This window comes from Taeniopygia guttata, chromosome 12, assembly GCF_048771995.1.
Source record: "Taeniopygia guttata chromosome 12, bTaeGut7.mat, whole genome shotgun sequence".
Classification (NCBI taxonomy): domain Eukaryota; kingdom Metazoa; phylum Chordata; class Aves; order Passeriformes; family Estrildidae; genus Taeniopygia; species Taeniopygia guttata.
In genome coordinates, this window is record NC_133037.1 from 15,708,663 (window position 1) to 15,722,713 (window position 14,051).

The window sequence follows — 14,051 nt, forward strand, 5'->3', positions numbered from 1 at the left end:
GCAGGCTCGGCGGCGCGCGCGGGGCAGGCCCCGCCCCAAACCGGTGCTCGAGGCCCCGCCCCCGGTGCCGCGCTGCGGCGGCGGTGGGGACGGGCAGAGGCGCCGCCCCTCCGGCAGCCTCGCCCCCGGTACCCCGCGGCCATGGCGGCGGTGGCGGCGGGCTGGCAGCTGCCGTGGCGGGCGCTGGCCGCGTTAGGCCGGGAGCTGGCCGCCGAGTGGGCGGCACAGGACGTGCGGGCCGCGCTGTGCCAGCTGCTGCTGCTCTGGCTGGGCATCAGCCTGCTGGGCGTCCGCCTGGCCTGGCGCGCCTACGGCGGGGCGGTGGCCGCGCTCTGCTACCGGACCGGCCCCGCCGGCCGCCGCTCCCCCGGCACCGCTTCCGGGGCTTCGCCCTCCCGGCCCCGCGCGCACTCCCTGTCCCCCGCCGGCCCGGCGGGACGCAACGGCGCCGCCGAGCGGCACTGCCCGCCCCGGTGAGTCCCGACCGCTACCGGGCCCAAAACCGCCGATTCCCTCGCTGAACCCCGCGGGCCTGCCCGGCTTCCCTCCCCCGCGTCCGGCCAGCCTCTCGGAGCGCAGCCCGGTGAGCGTCCCCCCAGCTGCACCCCTGCTCCAGTACAGCCCAGTGCTCGCCTGCCCAGTACAGTCCGGATGGGGCCGCTGGGACACCGGCCCGGTTAGCCCCCAGCTGTGGCTTCTGACAAGTGCCCCCCAAGCTGTACCCCCGACCTTTGAGCCCCCCACCCCGCCCAACTGCACCCCAGACCAGTGTGCCCCAGTAAGGGCTCCCCAGCCCTGCCCACCCCAGACGGACAGGCAGGTGCCCGCCTCAGTGCCGGGGTGCTGTGCTGGCTGCTGCCCCAGCCATGCTCACGCTGCCTCTCTCTTGCAGGGATGGCCCTGCAGCAGAGCCCATGAAGACACATCGGGAGTGAGCAGCACCAGGACTGCCAGCTGGCTACTGCCAACACCAACATTAAAGTGCTGTGCCCACCTGCTGCTCCTTGTTTTGGCATTGCAAACAGAATCATAGAGGAAAGGGAAATGGGACAGGGTGTTTATTGGAGCCGGGGCACTGTGCTCACAGCATAGGCTGGCCTCACTTGGCCATGTAGTACTGGGTGGGCACAAAGGGCATCTTGGTGATGACAGCAGGATGCTGCTTCTTCCGTACCTCTACAGTGAGCTCGGTGCCAGCCCGGCTGTGCGCTGCCTCCACATAGCCCATGGCAATGTTCTTGCCCAGGCAGGGCGAGGGACATCCACTGGTCACTGTGCCTGAGATGTGAGGACACGGGGAGGTGAACGGGGCCTGGCCAGCCCCTGTCAATGCCATGGCCACAGCTTGGAGTCATGCCTGTGCCAGCCCCACTGCCCCCACCTACCCACAGGCCTGCCTTCGGGGCCCAGGATGGCCATGTGGGGCCGGATGGCGGGTCCCACCGACGTCAGCCCCACACGCCTGCGCCTTGGCTTCTCTTTCACTTGTGCCATGATGACAGCAGCACCAGGGAAGTCCATGGCCACACGCCGGCGCTTCCCTGCAGGGCAGAGATGGGTGAGGGTTGGTGATGCCTGACTGGTCCCCTTGTACCCACTGGGGACACCCTGCTGCTCTGCCTGCACCAAGGAGGAGGTGGAGGTTGACCTACCCAAAGTCCACATCAGCCCGGCCTCGGCAGGGGTGACAGTCTCATCAATGTCATTGCCGTAGAGGCAGAGCCCGGCCTCCAGGCGCAGGCTGTCCCTGGCTGCCAGCCCTGCTAGCCACACGTCGGGGACACCCAGGAGCTGCTCGGCCAGCTCCACCGCCCGCGCCGCGGGCACCGAGATCTACGGTGGGACACGGGCAGGGTCAGTGGGGCACGGCCTTCCCCTGCATTGGTACTGCAGTGGGGATGCTGGCACAGTTCCCTGGGTACCTCCACGCCATCCTCGCCGGTGTAACCACAGCGCGTGACCCGGCAGCCCGGCACGCCAAAGACGGTCGTGGTGATGCTATTCATAAAGGAGAGCTTGGCCAGGTCATCCGACAGCCCTGCCTGCAGAACCCGTGCCATGGAGGGACCTGGGGAGGCAGGTGGCTGGAAGACAGCAGTGCCCAGGGAAAGGGGGGGAGGTGGGGAGGGCAGTGACATCCACCGGGAGAGGACCCAGAGGAGGGCAGGCCCATGTGGAGCCCCCACTACCTTGCAGAGCCAGCAGCGCATTGTCTGACACCTCCAGGTGTACGTCACTGCCGGTGGCCTGCAGCTGCGCTGCTCTGTCCTGCCAGGGTGACAGAGGGCTGCTAGCACGGGGGCCAGGCCAGTGCCAGCCCCACACGTGGCCACGGCCACCTCACCCTACACAACACGGATGTCACCAAAAGGGAGAAGGACTCATTCCCACTGCGTGTCCCTCCGTCCCGCAGGGCTCAGGCAGCCCCATACCCTCAAGATGGCCAAATCCTTGTCAGCACAGGCGGCGTTGGACACCACGTAGAGGTGATCTTCTGACGTGTTTGTGACGATGAGGTCGTCCATGATGCCGCCCCTCTCGTTGGTGAGCAGCGTCAGGGTGCCCTGCGGGACACGGCCCACAGAAGCTTGGCCGGGCTGCCTGGACCCTCCCAGGGCATCTCGGGTTCCTCCGACCCCACTGGATGCCCAGTGCCCCCTACCTGTCCTGGCTTCAGCTCGGCGATGTCCCCCACTACCAGGCTCTCCATGAACCTGACGCGGTCCCGGCCGTAGACCAGGGTCTGCAAGGGGCCGGGGAGGTTGTGAGGTGGTGCGGCTACCCCCCTGCTCCAGCCCCGCACCCCGACCCCGCTACCTGCAGCATATGGGAGACGTCGAAGAGGGAGCAGTGGCGGCGGGTGTGCAGGTGTGACTGGAGGTGGCCCTGCCCGTAGTGCAGCGGAAGGGTCCAGCCGGCGAACGGCACCATCCGCCCGCCGCGGGCCCGGTGCAGGGCATCCAGCGGCGTCTGCTTCAGCCCCTCCTCCCCGGCCCCGGTGCCCCCGGCCCCGCTCCGCGGCGCCGAGCCCGGGGGGCGGCGGGGCAGCGCGGCGCGGCAGCCCGCCCGCAGCATCTTCCTCTTCCTCCTCCCTCCCGGCACGGCTCGGACCGGCCCCGGGGCGCCTGGGACATGGAGTCCGCCCGGCCCTGGCCCCGGCCCCCGCCCCCGGCCCGTCCCGCCCTCGGCACCGCCTCCCCGGGACTGCCGGCACGGCCGCCCCCATCCCCCAGACACAGGCGGGCACAGGCAGGGCCAACGTAGCAGCTTTTAGTGGTGACCCCCCAGCACCCCCGCACCCCTCGGTCCCCCCCACCCCCTCGCAGTGTCCGGGCTCTGCCCACGGGACGTGTCCAGGAGAGGCTCCCAGGGGTCTCTGGAGTGGCAGCGCTGCCCCGCTGCTGGGCAGTGCCGAGGGAGTCAGGAAAGGGGCACAGGGAGGGCTTGGGACCCCCGCGGGGTCAGTGGCCGAGGCGGGAATGCAGGAATCCACTCAGGCCCCGGGAGCATGGAAGGGGCACTTCTCCCCAGCTGGCACCAGCACCAGCGGGCTCAGGTGTAGGAAAGCAGGTTGACATCGTAGCAGCCATCCACCTGGGGAAGAGAGCGACTGTCACTGTCTGCACAGCACTGCTGGGATACTCCAGCCCCATCCTGCTGGGAGCAGGCTCTGGGAGGGCTCCTGAGCCATGTGGCAAGGCCAGAGTCCCTGTCACCAGGGGGTGGGACTCACGTCGAAGCGCCCGATGCGGGCAGCTGCCTGGCGAGCCCGGATCACCTCTGTCAGCACCCACATTTGCTGGACCTCTGTCGACACCTTCTCCGGATCAGGGAGCTCCTGGAAAGAAGTGGCACAATGCTGTGGAGCAGGATGGCCCAGATGGGCTGGATGATCCTGGGTCTGGGCAGTGGTGTGGCTGGATGGCTTTGCCTCCCAGGGAGCCAGGCACGTGATGGTGCCCACATTCCTGACCTGCTAGTGGTTTTCCAGCATGAGGTAAGCAGGGCCCCTCTCTAGGAAAACAAGCCACTGGGGACATGGGTGAGTGACCCTGATCCCTGGGTGCTGTGGTGCCGACACAGCCCACCTCTGCTGGCAGGTGGCCAGTATGAGGACAGAAAGCTGATTGCTGGCTAATAATTAAAAGCATAATTGCACAGTCCAGAGTTTCCCAACAGCCTCATTATGCGATGCTCCCTGGGCTTGGGTGCAGAATCCTGGGCACACATGCTGGTTCACCCCAGGGACCTTTAGCCAGGTGGGACATGTGGGCTCAGCAGCAGCTCTCCTGGCTGGGGCACAGCTCTCACGGGGCACAGCTCTGTGACACTGGGCTCAGGGGTGCCTGACGCTGATGTTGGGAAGAGCCAATCTCAGAGCAACCTCTGGCATCAGATACTCCTTGCCAAGGGGAATGTGATCCAAGCAATCAGCAAGGGACTAGGGTGCCCTCCCCAAACTGTCACACAGCTGGGCAAGGATTTGGAACAGCAGTTTTACTGCTGGTGCAGTGTGAGCACCGTAGCCTGGAAGCCCAGTAGCACAACTGCCCTGGCAGGTGTGGGCTGTGTGCCACCCTCCTGCAGGCAGCACTCCAGATTCAGCAGGTTCCCATGGGCGAGCCAGCTCCCATCCTGGCCCTGCTCTGCCTGGACTTTGCCCGCCATCTGCCAGGCAGATGTGGCTGGCAATCTGTAAACACGTGCCATGGCTGTGATGCCCCTCTTCCCACATGCTGTCCTGGCTGGGCAACGTGTTCCCCAGAGCACACCCTCTGCAAAGTAATGGGAACCAGCCCTGTCCCCACACATCCCACCCACCCCTGAGCGATGCTGTGCACCCACTGCTCCCACAGTGCTGTCCCTGTCCCTGTCCCCACACATCCCACCTGCCACTGAACCATGCTGTGCATCCACTGCTCCCACAGGGATGTTCCTGTTCCTGACCTCATTCCATTGCACACCACCTATCAGCTGAGGGGCACTGTACACCCACATCTCCCTTGGTGATGTTCCTGTCCCCAGACTAGAGGGCAATTAGACTTAAGCATCACCTCAAATAGCACATCCCCATGGAGATATTTTTCTTCTTAGTACTGCAAGCTACTTCCAGCACAAGACGGGTTATTTCAGGGCTCCACAGCTATTCCTGGTGAAAGCCTGGAGCCAACAAGGCAGGCATGGGCCTGGCAGCCTCCCGATGGATGCTCCTGGCTGGCACCCCCAGTGCCTCAGCAGTGATTACTCACCCCATGTAGGCTGGCCGGCTGCTCCGGAGGGGTCAGCTGGGAGAGCCAGGAGGGAAAATCCTTCTGAGGACTCTGAAAGAAATCCAGAGGGTCACACAGGGTGTTCTCAACCCTATCTCCATCCTTTACACCAGGCAGTGTGCTGGGGCTTAGAGCCCACCCCTAGTGATGATATTGCTATGGAAGTGTCACTTTACTATCCTTAAAGAGAATTTTGTAGGGAATTCTGTTTTGAGCGGCTGTTGGAGCAGTCCCTTCCCCAGCACCACTGGAGCACAAGTGGAGCCCAAATGCCCCAGCAAAGGACAAGGACTTGGACTCACATCCCTGTGTGTGCTCCTCAAAGCTGGAGGGGGAAATGCCAGGTGTAGAGCTGAGGACAGTGGCTTGTCCTGGCCCCCTGCTCATGCCTGGCAGTGGGATAGCTCTGGCACCTGCTCACCTTCTGTCCAGGGGGGAAAATCTGCAGGTCCTCGATGGTGAAATGGAGCCAGACTGGGGAGGGTTGTCGCAGGATGAACCGCATTGCTGTCACCTGGTCCAGGTCACACAGCATCTGCAGGGAAGGGACAGGGAGTGTAACCACAGGGGCTGGCACTGACTGGGGGCAGCTTTTGGGGCATCCTCCCAAAACCCCCAACCCACCCCAGATGGAAGAAGTCCAAGGCAAGCATCGTCCTGTGAGGGCTGGGGGGGCTGAGTGGGGCACAGGGACTCTCGCAGCCATGGGGTTCAGCGGGACATGGGCACCAGACCCCTGGAGCGGGAGCCATCCTGGGGTGTGGGCAGAGAGGGGTGAGCACCAGAGGGAGGTGACACCGCGGTCCCATCCGGACATGCTGACCTGGTGCCGGTGGAGGCAGAAGTAGTCCTGGGAGCCCTCCTCGGTGTGCGGGCAAGGCATCAGGCACAGGTCCCGCAGACAGGTCATCCAGCGCCGGGACCCGCCGGGGCCGGGCCGCTGCACCCGCACGCTCAGGAACGCCGTGTAGAAGTTCCTGAACACGATCTCCTGCACCTGCGGGACCGGCGACCTCAGCCCCACAACGGCATCCCCCCATATCCGCACCGGCATCCTCCCCGCAGTACTGGGACGGGCACCGGCAATCCCCCTCCCATACCGGGATCGGCACGTCTCCGTACCCGCACTAGCACAGCCCCATATCGGGACCTCCACGGACATCCTCCACTCTACTGGGACGGGCACTGCATCCCCAGCATCCCGCCCAGCATCGGTAACGGTGGTACGTACCCCAGCACCGGCATCCACCCGTTACCGGCATCCCCTCCGCCTCGGGACCGCCCGTCACATCTTCCTCATACCGCCCACGGCATCCCTTCTGCCCTGGCACCGCCCCCGGCTTCTCCCCATCCACGGCATCCCCACCCACCCCGCCCCGCTGCTGCCCCCGGTATCCCCCGTCCTGCCCCGGACCGACACCACACCCGGCCCCGACTCCGCCGGCCCTGCACCGTCCCCGGCACAGCCCCTGTCTTCCCCTGGGACCACCCCGGCACAGCCTCCGCCGGCACCGCCCCCGGCATCCCCCCGTGACTCCACGGGACCACGCCGGTACCCTCCCGCCGGTACCGCGGCGGGCGCGGCCGCACTCACGTCGGCGGCAGCGCCGCGGGGGAAGCGGAGGTCGATGACGGCGACACCGGGCCTTGCGGGCTCGGCCCCCCCGGCCAGCTGGAGGGGGGCGGCGGGGCGGGGGGCGCAGGGCAGCGGGGAGCGGCCCGGCCCGGCGGGCGGACCCGGCCCCGCCGCTCCCGACATGGCGGCGCCGCGCGGCCGCCGCGCCGGGGCGGGGCCGGGCCGGGCGATGGCGTCACCGCCCGCGGCCGCCGCCAGGGGGCGCCCCCGCCCCGCCGCCGCCCCCAGGGCCGCACCGGGGCCGCGCTGGCTCCGCACCGGGGCCGCACCGGGGCCGCACCGGGGCCGCCCCGCGCCTCCCCCACACCGGCACCGGCAGCCCCGGGCGGGTTTATTTTTTTCTTGGCCCCGCGGTGCCGAGACCGGAGCTGGGGATTGAGCACAACCCCGCTGCCCTCCCCGGGGCCACCCCGGTGCCCGGGCAGCGCCGTTCCCGAGTGAAGCGGCGGGTCCGGCCCCGGTGTGCGGGGTCAGCCCCTCCACCCGGGGCGCACACGGGCAAATCCCAGCTGGGGATGCCGGGGCTCGGAGCAGAGGGGATAGGGCCGGTACCGGTACCGTGGCGGGTCCCCCGGGGCCGGCCCGAGGGGCTGAGCCCGTACAAACTGCTGGCAGCCGCACACCGGTTTTTAAGTCTTTTTTTTTTTTAATAAAACAATCGGAGTCTGTATCAAAAATTTAGTAAAAAATTAGATTTGAGAGTTCACCGATTTTTTTTTTTTAACTATTAACTATTCCTGGCGCTCTTTTTTATTTTCTTTTTCTTTTTATTTTTTTTTTAAACTTTTTTATCTTTTCCAACAGTGTCCAGGCTGGAGTGCCAGTGTGAGACCAGCGAGGCCATTCCTGCATAGTCCCAAGGAGCAGCCAGGACAGAGAACACACCCTACTCTCGTCAAAACACCCCACGGGGAGGGGGTTTTGCTTCAAATCGACCCCCCCCAACTCTGGTGCTCGCTGGGAAGCAGAGAAGTTCGTCGTGGCACAGGGCTCAGCTCATCCTTCTGTGAGCACTCCCTGGTACAGCGATGCACCCCCTGCTCAGCCATGGGCACCCCAGGCCAGGCTGACCCAACTCATGACTGCTTTATGATGCGTGAGAAAGATAGGATTTCTTTGATTAAAAATAAAATAAAAATGATAAAAGAACCAAACCCCAAACCAAGAAGCTGATCCACCCCAAGAGGAGGAGGAGGAGGAGGCTGGCTGGCCCCGCTGACCAGCCCGTGGAGCTTGCCTGCAGCACAGCACTGCCCTCCCCCTCCCCAAAAACTACACATCCCACTTTAGGTAAACAGCAGATTAAATGTAAAAACTTAAACCATCGACTTCAGAAAGTCCCTTGAATTTAATTATTTTTAGGCTACCTTTCATGTTACGTCCTGTAGCTAGACACACGTGAATAGAAAAAACAGTACAGTTAGTGTTAAAGGCAAACAGCGGAGACCCAGAGTGCTACCCCAGTGCTGCCTGCTCCTCCCGACCCGGCCCGACCCCCCTCCCTGCCCAAGCCCAGCCGCCGGGAAGGCGTCTTTGAGCCGAGAATTCTTTTCTATGAATAAAATAAAACCAAAGCTTGTTAGGCAAAAATAAAACAAGTGTCCCCCCGAGTCCCGCGAGCGCTCCGGTGCGGCGGGCGCAGCCAGGGAGAGCCTGCTGGGGAGCGGGCTGGGCTTTCGTGTTCCCGGCTGGCGAGGGGGCTGCCGGCCCACAGACAGCACCGGTGTGGAGCTGGAGGCCCCTTCTCCCCCGAGAGCCTCCTGTTTGTTAAGGGGGAACGTAGGGCGGTGGGGACCTGTACGGGGTCATGTTCTTCGGGCGGGAGCCTTTCCCCTCCATGGGTGCAGTGAAGGGGGGGGGAGGCTGGTAGGGCGGCGCGTTGGGGTCCTCGTCCCGCAGTGGAGTGTACTCCCCGATGGTGTCCTGGTTGAGCGGCGTGGTCTCCGGCATGCTCTGGTTGGGGTACTCTGGAGGGGGCAGTGGGGCTTTCTCCTCCTGGAGGATGAGGGGCATGCTGGAGGATGGTGGGGGTTTGGAGTCGTCCAGCTCGTCGGCGAAGATGATGGGCACGCCTTTCTTTATGAAGGTGGCCTGGTCTTCGATGGTCAGCTTGCCTTTCCTCTTCTTGCGGTAGCAGATCATGGCAATGATGCCAGCCACGAGGAGGATGGCGGCCACCACCACGGCAGGGATGACAGTGTGCAGGTACACATCGTCCTCGCTGCTCTTCTCGGGGTCTTTGCCTGCTGCCACCGTTGGCGTTGCCTCTGAGATCACCCTGCCATCCTTGGTCACGGGGACAAACTGGATGTGCCTGCAGCTGCCAGAACCAACCACAGACACATTCAAAGGCTTGAACTCGGGCTGCAGGACATTGGAGAAAGCTGGGCTCGGCCTGCCAGAGTCATCAGCAATTTTTTTGCTCAAAGTCCGGATCTGCTCCCGAGGACAAGGCTCCAGTGGCAGTGTGTTGTTGGTCCACTCCACTACGATGGAGCCTTTAGCAATGTCCTGCACCGTGATTGTGCTGCTGTTCCTGTCGCCAAATGCCAGAGCCAGCTTCTTCACCAGCATGATCTTCTTATGGATGTCATTCACCACTGCATTATGGTCCCCTTCCAGCCTGGCCTTGAACTTCACCGGAGACTTGTCCCCATGTGGGCGTTTGTGGACATGGATTTCAAAAGCATCCACAGCAAAAAGCCCGCCCTTGTCAGTGGCATACATGAAATACTCGTGCTTCCCAATGTGGTTGTGGTCAGGCATGCCATACATGAGCTGGCTGGTGCTGTTGAACTGCACCCATGAATTCTCCTCGATCATCTGCTGCTCCTTCAGCTTCAAGGTCAGCTGCAGCTTGTCCGTGGTGGTGTCTTCCTTGTCGTAGAAGGTGTCTGATGGTATCTTAACCTCGAAGTATGTGCCCTCCCACGCATCGACCCTGTCGATGTGGTTCGTCAGCTTGGGTGGCTCGTTGGGCTCCCAGGGCCGGGGCAGCCCGCTGGCCGTGGTGCGCACGCGGGACGGCGGAGATGCCGTTGTCAGCTTGGAGATGGGTGATCTGGTTGAGCTGGGAGGCTTTGTTGGACGCGGCGTTTTGGGCCTTCGAGTAGGCCTTCGTGTTATTGCTGTGGAGGAATCTGTCGTGGACGGTGTGGCTGGCTTCAGGGTGGAGACTCTCGGTTTCTTGGTGGTAGTTGAGGGCGGTGTGATCACTGCCGTGGGCTCTATGTACCCAGGCATCGTGGGGCGAATCGGCACGGAGGCCGTGCCCGTGCCTTCCGTTACCCTGGTTGGCTGGATTGGCCCCAGGGTGGGCGTCTGGACAATGGGGCCTCTGGTTCTGATGGTGACTGTTGGCTTCCTCGGCAGTGGAATGGGCTCCCGGACAGGGGGTGCCGTTGTCTCTGTGGGAGGCGCGATGGCGGGCGACGTTGGGGTGGGGACAATCCTGGTGGGTGGCTCTTGTGCAGCAGTGGTGGGCGGCCCAATGGCAGTCAAAGGCGTAGGGGTGGCGTTGATCTGCCGCCGCATCCTCTTTGGGAGGTGAGGTTTCTTGTTAGCAATGTGCCAGCCAACAACCGGGTAGCCAAGGCGGGCAGACATGGTTCCTTCCTTAGCTGGGGCCTCCACCTTGCTGATGTTGGGGACACTGTTTTGGCTCAGGGAACATCCCAATTTCCATGAGAGTAAGGCCCCATTTTCCACCACCTTCTTTGCATTTCCTGGTCCAGCCATGAAGGCCGACATGTCAAAGAGTCTGTTATTTACAACAGGAACCAACTTCATGTTGTGAAGTTCCACCTCTGAAAAGCTTCTCATTCTGTTTAAGAGTTCAATCCTCTGCTTTGGTGTCATTTTTGTTAAGTCAGCATCCAAAATGACAGTCAGGATAGTGACTGGCTCTTCCGAGCCACACACGAAGGGCGCTGTGTCACTCGTGTCTTGGACGGCCACTCGCACCGACTGAGGCTCGTTGTGGTCCTCTTGGTGGACTTCAACGGAGAAGACATTTGTGGTCTGTGGGACATAGCTCCCATTTGGGAAGGGCTGCAGAGTGGTCACCGAGATGTAGTGGACACCCTTGTCTGTGTCAAGGGGCAGCCCTTCCAGGGAGCTGCTCTCTGCATTCCAGTGCAACCAAGAAGGTAAGGAGTCCTTCCCAGCTTCGGAGATCTAACAAACAAACAAACAAAAAAAGCTTTTAGAAGTACAGCATGAGGACAGCTTCTATCAGCAGTAACGCTTAATTTCAAGGATTAAAGAAAAAATCAAAAGTGTAACAACTGGGGAAAGAACATCCTGACCAGAGCATGGCAGCCTTTGTCTCCTCCTCCACATGATGGCAAGGATGAGTTCTGCAGGGTGCAGACCCAAAGGGCTTAAGGAGCCACAAGAGGTCATAAAGTCCCACAAGGCCCCCTCGCCTGCAAGTGCTCCAACACTTGCTGTGCAACTGCCAAGCACAAGTGGTTTATTTTCTCTGAGGGCAGACCGGGAGTTTACATCATGGGGACAGTGACAAAGCTGAGAGTGAAGTTATGCTGTTCAGCAGAGCTGATCCAAAAACTGCCCTCTTCCCACCCCTTCCTCTCCCAGCTTGGCCATCTTGCTCCTTTCCTCATCCCATCACACCCGGCCCACCCTACATACATCAAGTGCACTTCTCCAGCAGCTCAGCAGAACATGTATTTTCTCTACTTATTTTCAGCTTGTCCCACTGTCCCCAAAGCCAGGATGACCCAGAGGGGCCAGAAGCTGGCCAACGATGGTTCTGAGTCCTTGGCCTGGCTGGAGCACACCAGCTCTCAACAAGCAGCACGAAATCCTGAGAGCTACCTGGTGTTGTCCTGCTCTGCCAGAGGAACAGCAGCCAAGGCTGAAGGAAGGGAGCAAACCCAATGTAATGGCCAGTGTGGGCAGGCAGGGATGTGGCACTTGGGCTGATGAATTGCTGGACATGACACAGGATAGCATTCCAGCCTGGCTTCACCCCCGGGCTAGCTAAAAATGAAGGACTTCACTTTCACATAACTTGCTGCTGCAAGGGAAGGCTTTGTTTCAGAGCACAGGCACCTCAGGACTCCAACACACTCTTTGCTACCTCTTCCAGACTGGGGGACTTAGTCTCCTGCCCTGGGTTGTAGCTGAGGGTGGGTGCAAACCCCCAAGCCCCCCCAGTTGCTGGCAGCTGAGATCCTCTGCTCTAAGCCGCTCGCGGATCACGCGGCGCAGCGGAGCCGCTTGGGCTGTGTGGTGGAAGGGCTGAGGCTGCCAGCTCGGTGGGCTGTGACATTTCCCGGGGCTCTAGGTACTCCAGAGTGAGTAACCTGAGCTTCATCACCTCCCAGGCCCGGAGGCGTTCGGCAAGTGCGCTGGCTGGACTTTCCAGAACTCCACGGGGCATCTCCCCCTGGCACTCAGAGCAAACAGGATGCTCTGGGGCTCATGGAGACACATTTAGCAGCCTGGTCCATGGTCTGGGCTCACTGCAGTCCAACACAGAGCCAGGTTCTAGCTCTCTTTCTGAAAGGGTGCTTTGGTTCCCTGCAGTTCTGTAAAGCTTATACATATTTCATCATTTACCCAGATGCAAAGCTGGGAGAGGAGCTTTGCAAGGAAACCTGCCTGGCAGGAGCATTCCTGCACCCAGCAGCAGGTGCAAAGCTGGGGCTGGACTAGCCAGACAGTCCTGCTGGGGAAAGCCCCTGGATGGACAAGGAAGGACGCCTGATGCTGCAGGGCTGGGCACACTGTGAGTCCTGGGCACCACTCCCACTCCCTGGCTGCAGGCAGGATCCAGACAGCACCCTGGGAATCACCCCCACACTGTGGGTTTCAGCACATGGAAGGGTCTGGATGCACAGCTCTGCCAGCATAACGCAGGACCCAAAAATCTTTTGGCAAGAGCAGCAGAAATAAAGCTTTTGTGCAAGAGCTGCAGAGGGCTTCAGCCAGCCTGGACAAGCTGGAGAGTACATCATGAGCCACATGCTGGATACAGCTTATAGAGCAGAGTTTAAAGCTCTCAGGACAGCTTTAGTTAACTCCTCACCAGCAATATGCCAGAGCAGAGAATTCAGATTCCTGCTTACAACAGCTGGAGGAAGCTGTCCCAAGGGCCCTGTACCTCAATATATGCAACCATGCACCAGCATGTGAGCATCCTTCCCCTAGGCCTTGTTGTGTACCCACGTGTCTGGCAGAGGAGGGGTTTTGGCAGGGCTGTGGCTGCATTCACTCCTCCTCCACTGCAAGAACAGGAGCTGCTTTTAGCCCAGCCATCCCAAAGGAAAGGCAGCCCTTCACCTGAGCTGGGCACAGGGAGCCAAGCCTCGCTCCTGCACGAACAAAGGAACGAATTGTCCTTCCTTGGCATTTCTTCTGCCAAAAGAGAACAAAGGCAGGGTCTGCTCCTGCCCAGCCAGAAGCACTGACCTGCCCCCATCTTCCTTTAAAAAAGTGGCATTTTGTCACACCCTCTAAAAACTGAGATGCCAGGACAATGCTCGGTGCAATAAAGCATTTACAGTAGCAGGAGCTGGATGGTTCCACTCTTTATCCTCTTGTGCCAAAATTAGCCACTAACCTGCCCACTGTGGAGGAGGGCTGGGCTGGGCACACATAAGGAACAGAAACATAGGGAGTCAGGACAAAGCCACAGCATTAGTGAGGCTTACACAATCAAGAAGAATAAAAACTTTAATAGCGAGTGGTTAAATTCACTCTGAGTGTGTAATTTTAGGCTACATTTGGAACAAATCTTCCCCTTCTGTGCACTCTGCAAAAGCCCTTAATTACAGGATCACACACTCCACACAGCTTTCCTGAGAGTTGGAGTTTTGTGCTGCTGCCTCCTCCCTGGGCACTGGAATGACTTGAGGAGAAGACCTACAAGCAGCAGTATTTTACCAAGTCTCATGTCACAAGGTGATTCTTCCTTCAGTCATCACTGCTCAAACTTCTGACAGCCAAACTCATTTCAGAAAGGTGACTGACCTCACACGCAGAAATGACAGCAAGGGAGGCACCAGCCAGTCTGAATATTCCTGCTTGGAAAACCATTTTTAACCTACAGTTTACATGTAGGGCCCATGCTAGAAAAGGAAACTGCAGCCAGACAGATTCACACCAAAAACTAGGCT

General features: G+C 61.0%; 4 protein-coding genes and 1 long non-coding RNA gene across 15 annotated transcripts in view; 2 read left to right on the top strand and 3 right to left on the bottom strand.

Annotated features, from left to right (window-relative positions):
• The first annotated feature begins 30 nt into the window (after nucleotides 1-30).
• On the top strand, nucleotides 31-998 carry TCTA (T cell leukemia translocation altered). Of its 2 annotated transcripts, none has more exons than XR_004369138.3 (2): nucleotides 31-583; nucleotides 893-998. XR_004369138.3 is itself a non-coding variant. In XM_030283530.4 (2 exons), exons 1-2 carry the CDS (start codon nucleotides 142-144, stop codon nucleotides 933-935), a joined length of 375 nt encoding a protein of 124 aa, XP_030139390.1. In that variant the 5' UTR covers nucleotides 35-141; the 3' UTR covers nucleotides 936-998. The 2 variants fall into 2 exon arrangements, 1 of the variants encoding a protein (XP_030139390.1); XM_030283530.4 differs by having other exon boundaries at nucleotides 35-473.
• A 37-nt stretch (nucleotides 999-1,035) lies between these two features.
• Nucleotides 1,036-3,144, bottom strand: AMT (aminomethyltransferase). Its single transcript, XM_030283527.4, has 8 exons — nucleotides 2,818-3,144; nucleotides 2,663-2,743; nucleotides 2,433-2,564; nucleotides 2,190-2,268; nucleotides 1,923-2,068; nucleotides 1,653-1,833; nucleotides 1,386-1,541; nucleotides 1,036-1,278 (listed from the first exon to the last, which is right to left on the bottom strand). The coding sequence occupies exons 1-8, from the start codon at nucleotides 3,073-3,075 to the stop codon at nucleotides 1,100-1,102; spliced, it is 1,212 nt and encodes a 403-aa protein (XP_030139387.3). The 5' UTR covers nucleotides 3,076-3,144; the 3' UTR covers nucleotides 1,036-1,099.
• A 104-nt stretch (nucleotides 3,145-3,248) lies between these two features.
• On the bottom strand, nucleotides 3,249-7,047 carry NICN1 (nicolin 1, tubulin polyglutamylase complex subunit). Of its 2 annotated transcripts, none has more exons than XM_041718800.2 (6): nucleotides 6,865-7,047; nucleotides 6,094-6,267; nucleotides 5,692-5,805; nucleotides 5,250-5,321; nucleotides 3,734-3,838; nucleotides 3,249-3,594 (listed from the first exon to the last, which is right to left on the bottom strand). In XM_041718800.2, the coding sequence occupies exons 1-6, from the start codon at nucleotides 7,027-7,029 to the stop codon at nucleotides 3,553-3,555; spliced, it is 672 nt and encodes a 223-aa protein (XP_041574734.2). In that variant the 5' UTR covers nucleotides 7,030-7,047; the 3' UTR covers nucleotides 3,249-3,552. The 2 variants fall into 2 exon arrangements, with proteins under 2 accessions (XP_041574734.2, XP_030139389.4); XM_030283529.4 differs by lacking the exon at nucleotides 6,865-7,047 and adding an exon at nucleotides 6,696-6,842.
• On the top strand, nucleotides 6,359-8,304 carry LOC140684985 (uncharacterized). Its single transcript, XR_012058050.1, has 2 exons — nucleotides 6,359-6,493; nucleotides 7,711-8,304. It is a non-coding gene; the product is annotated as an uncharacterized lncRNA (long non-coding RNA).
• DAG1 (dystroglycan 1) overlaps nucleotides 8,236-14,051 on the bottom strand; it is a 49,407-nt gene continuing 43,591 nt past the window's right edge. For all 9 annotated transcript variants that reach the window (XM_072935001.1, XM_030283531.4, XM_030283533.4 and 6 more), the window contains exon 3: nucleotides 8,236-11,082. In XM_072935001.1, coding sequence (XP_072791102.1) covers nucleotides 8,674-11,082 — 2,409 coding nt within the window. In that variant the 3' untranslated portion in view covers nucleotides 8,236-8,673. The remainder of the gene's footprint in view (nucleotides 11,083-14,051) is intronic.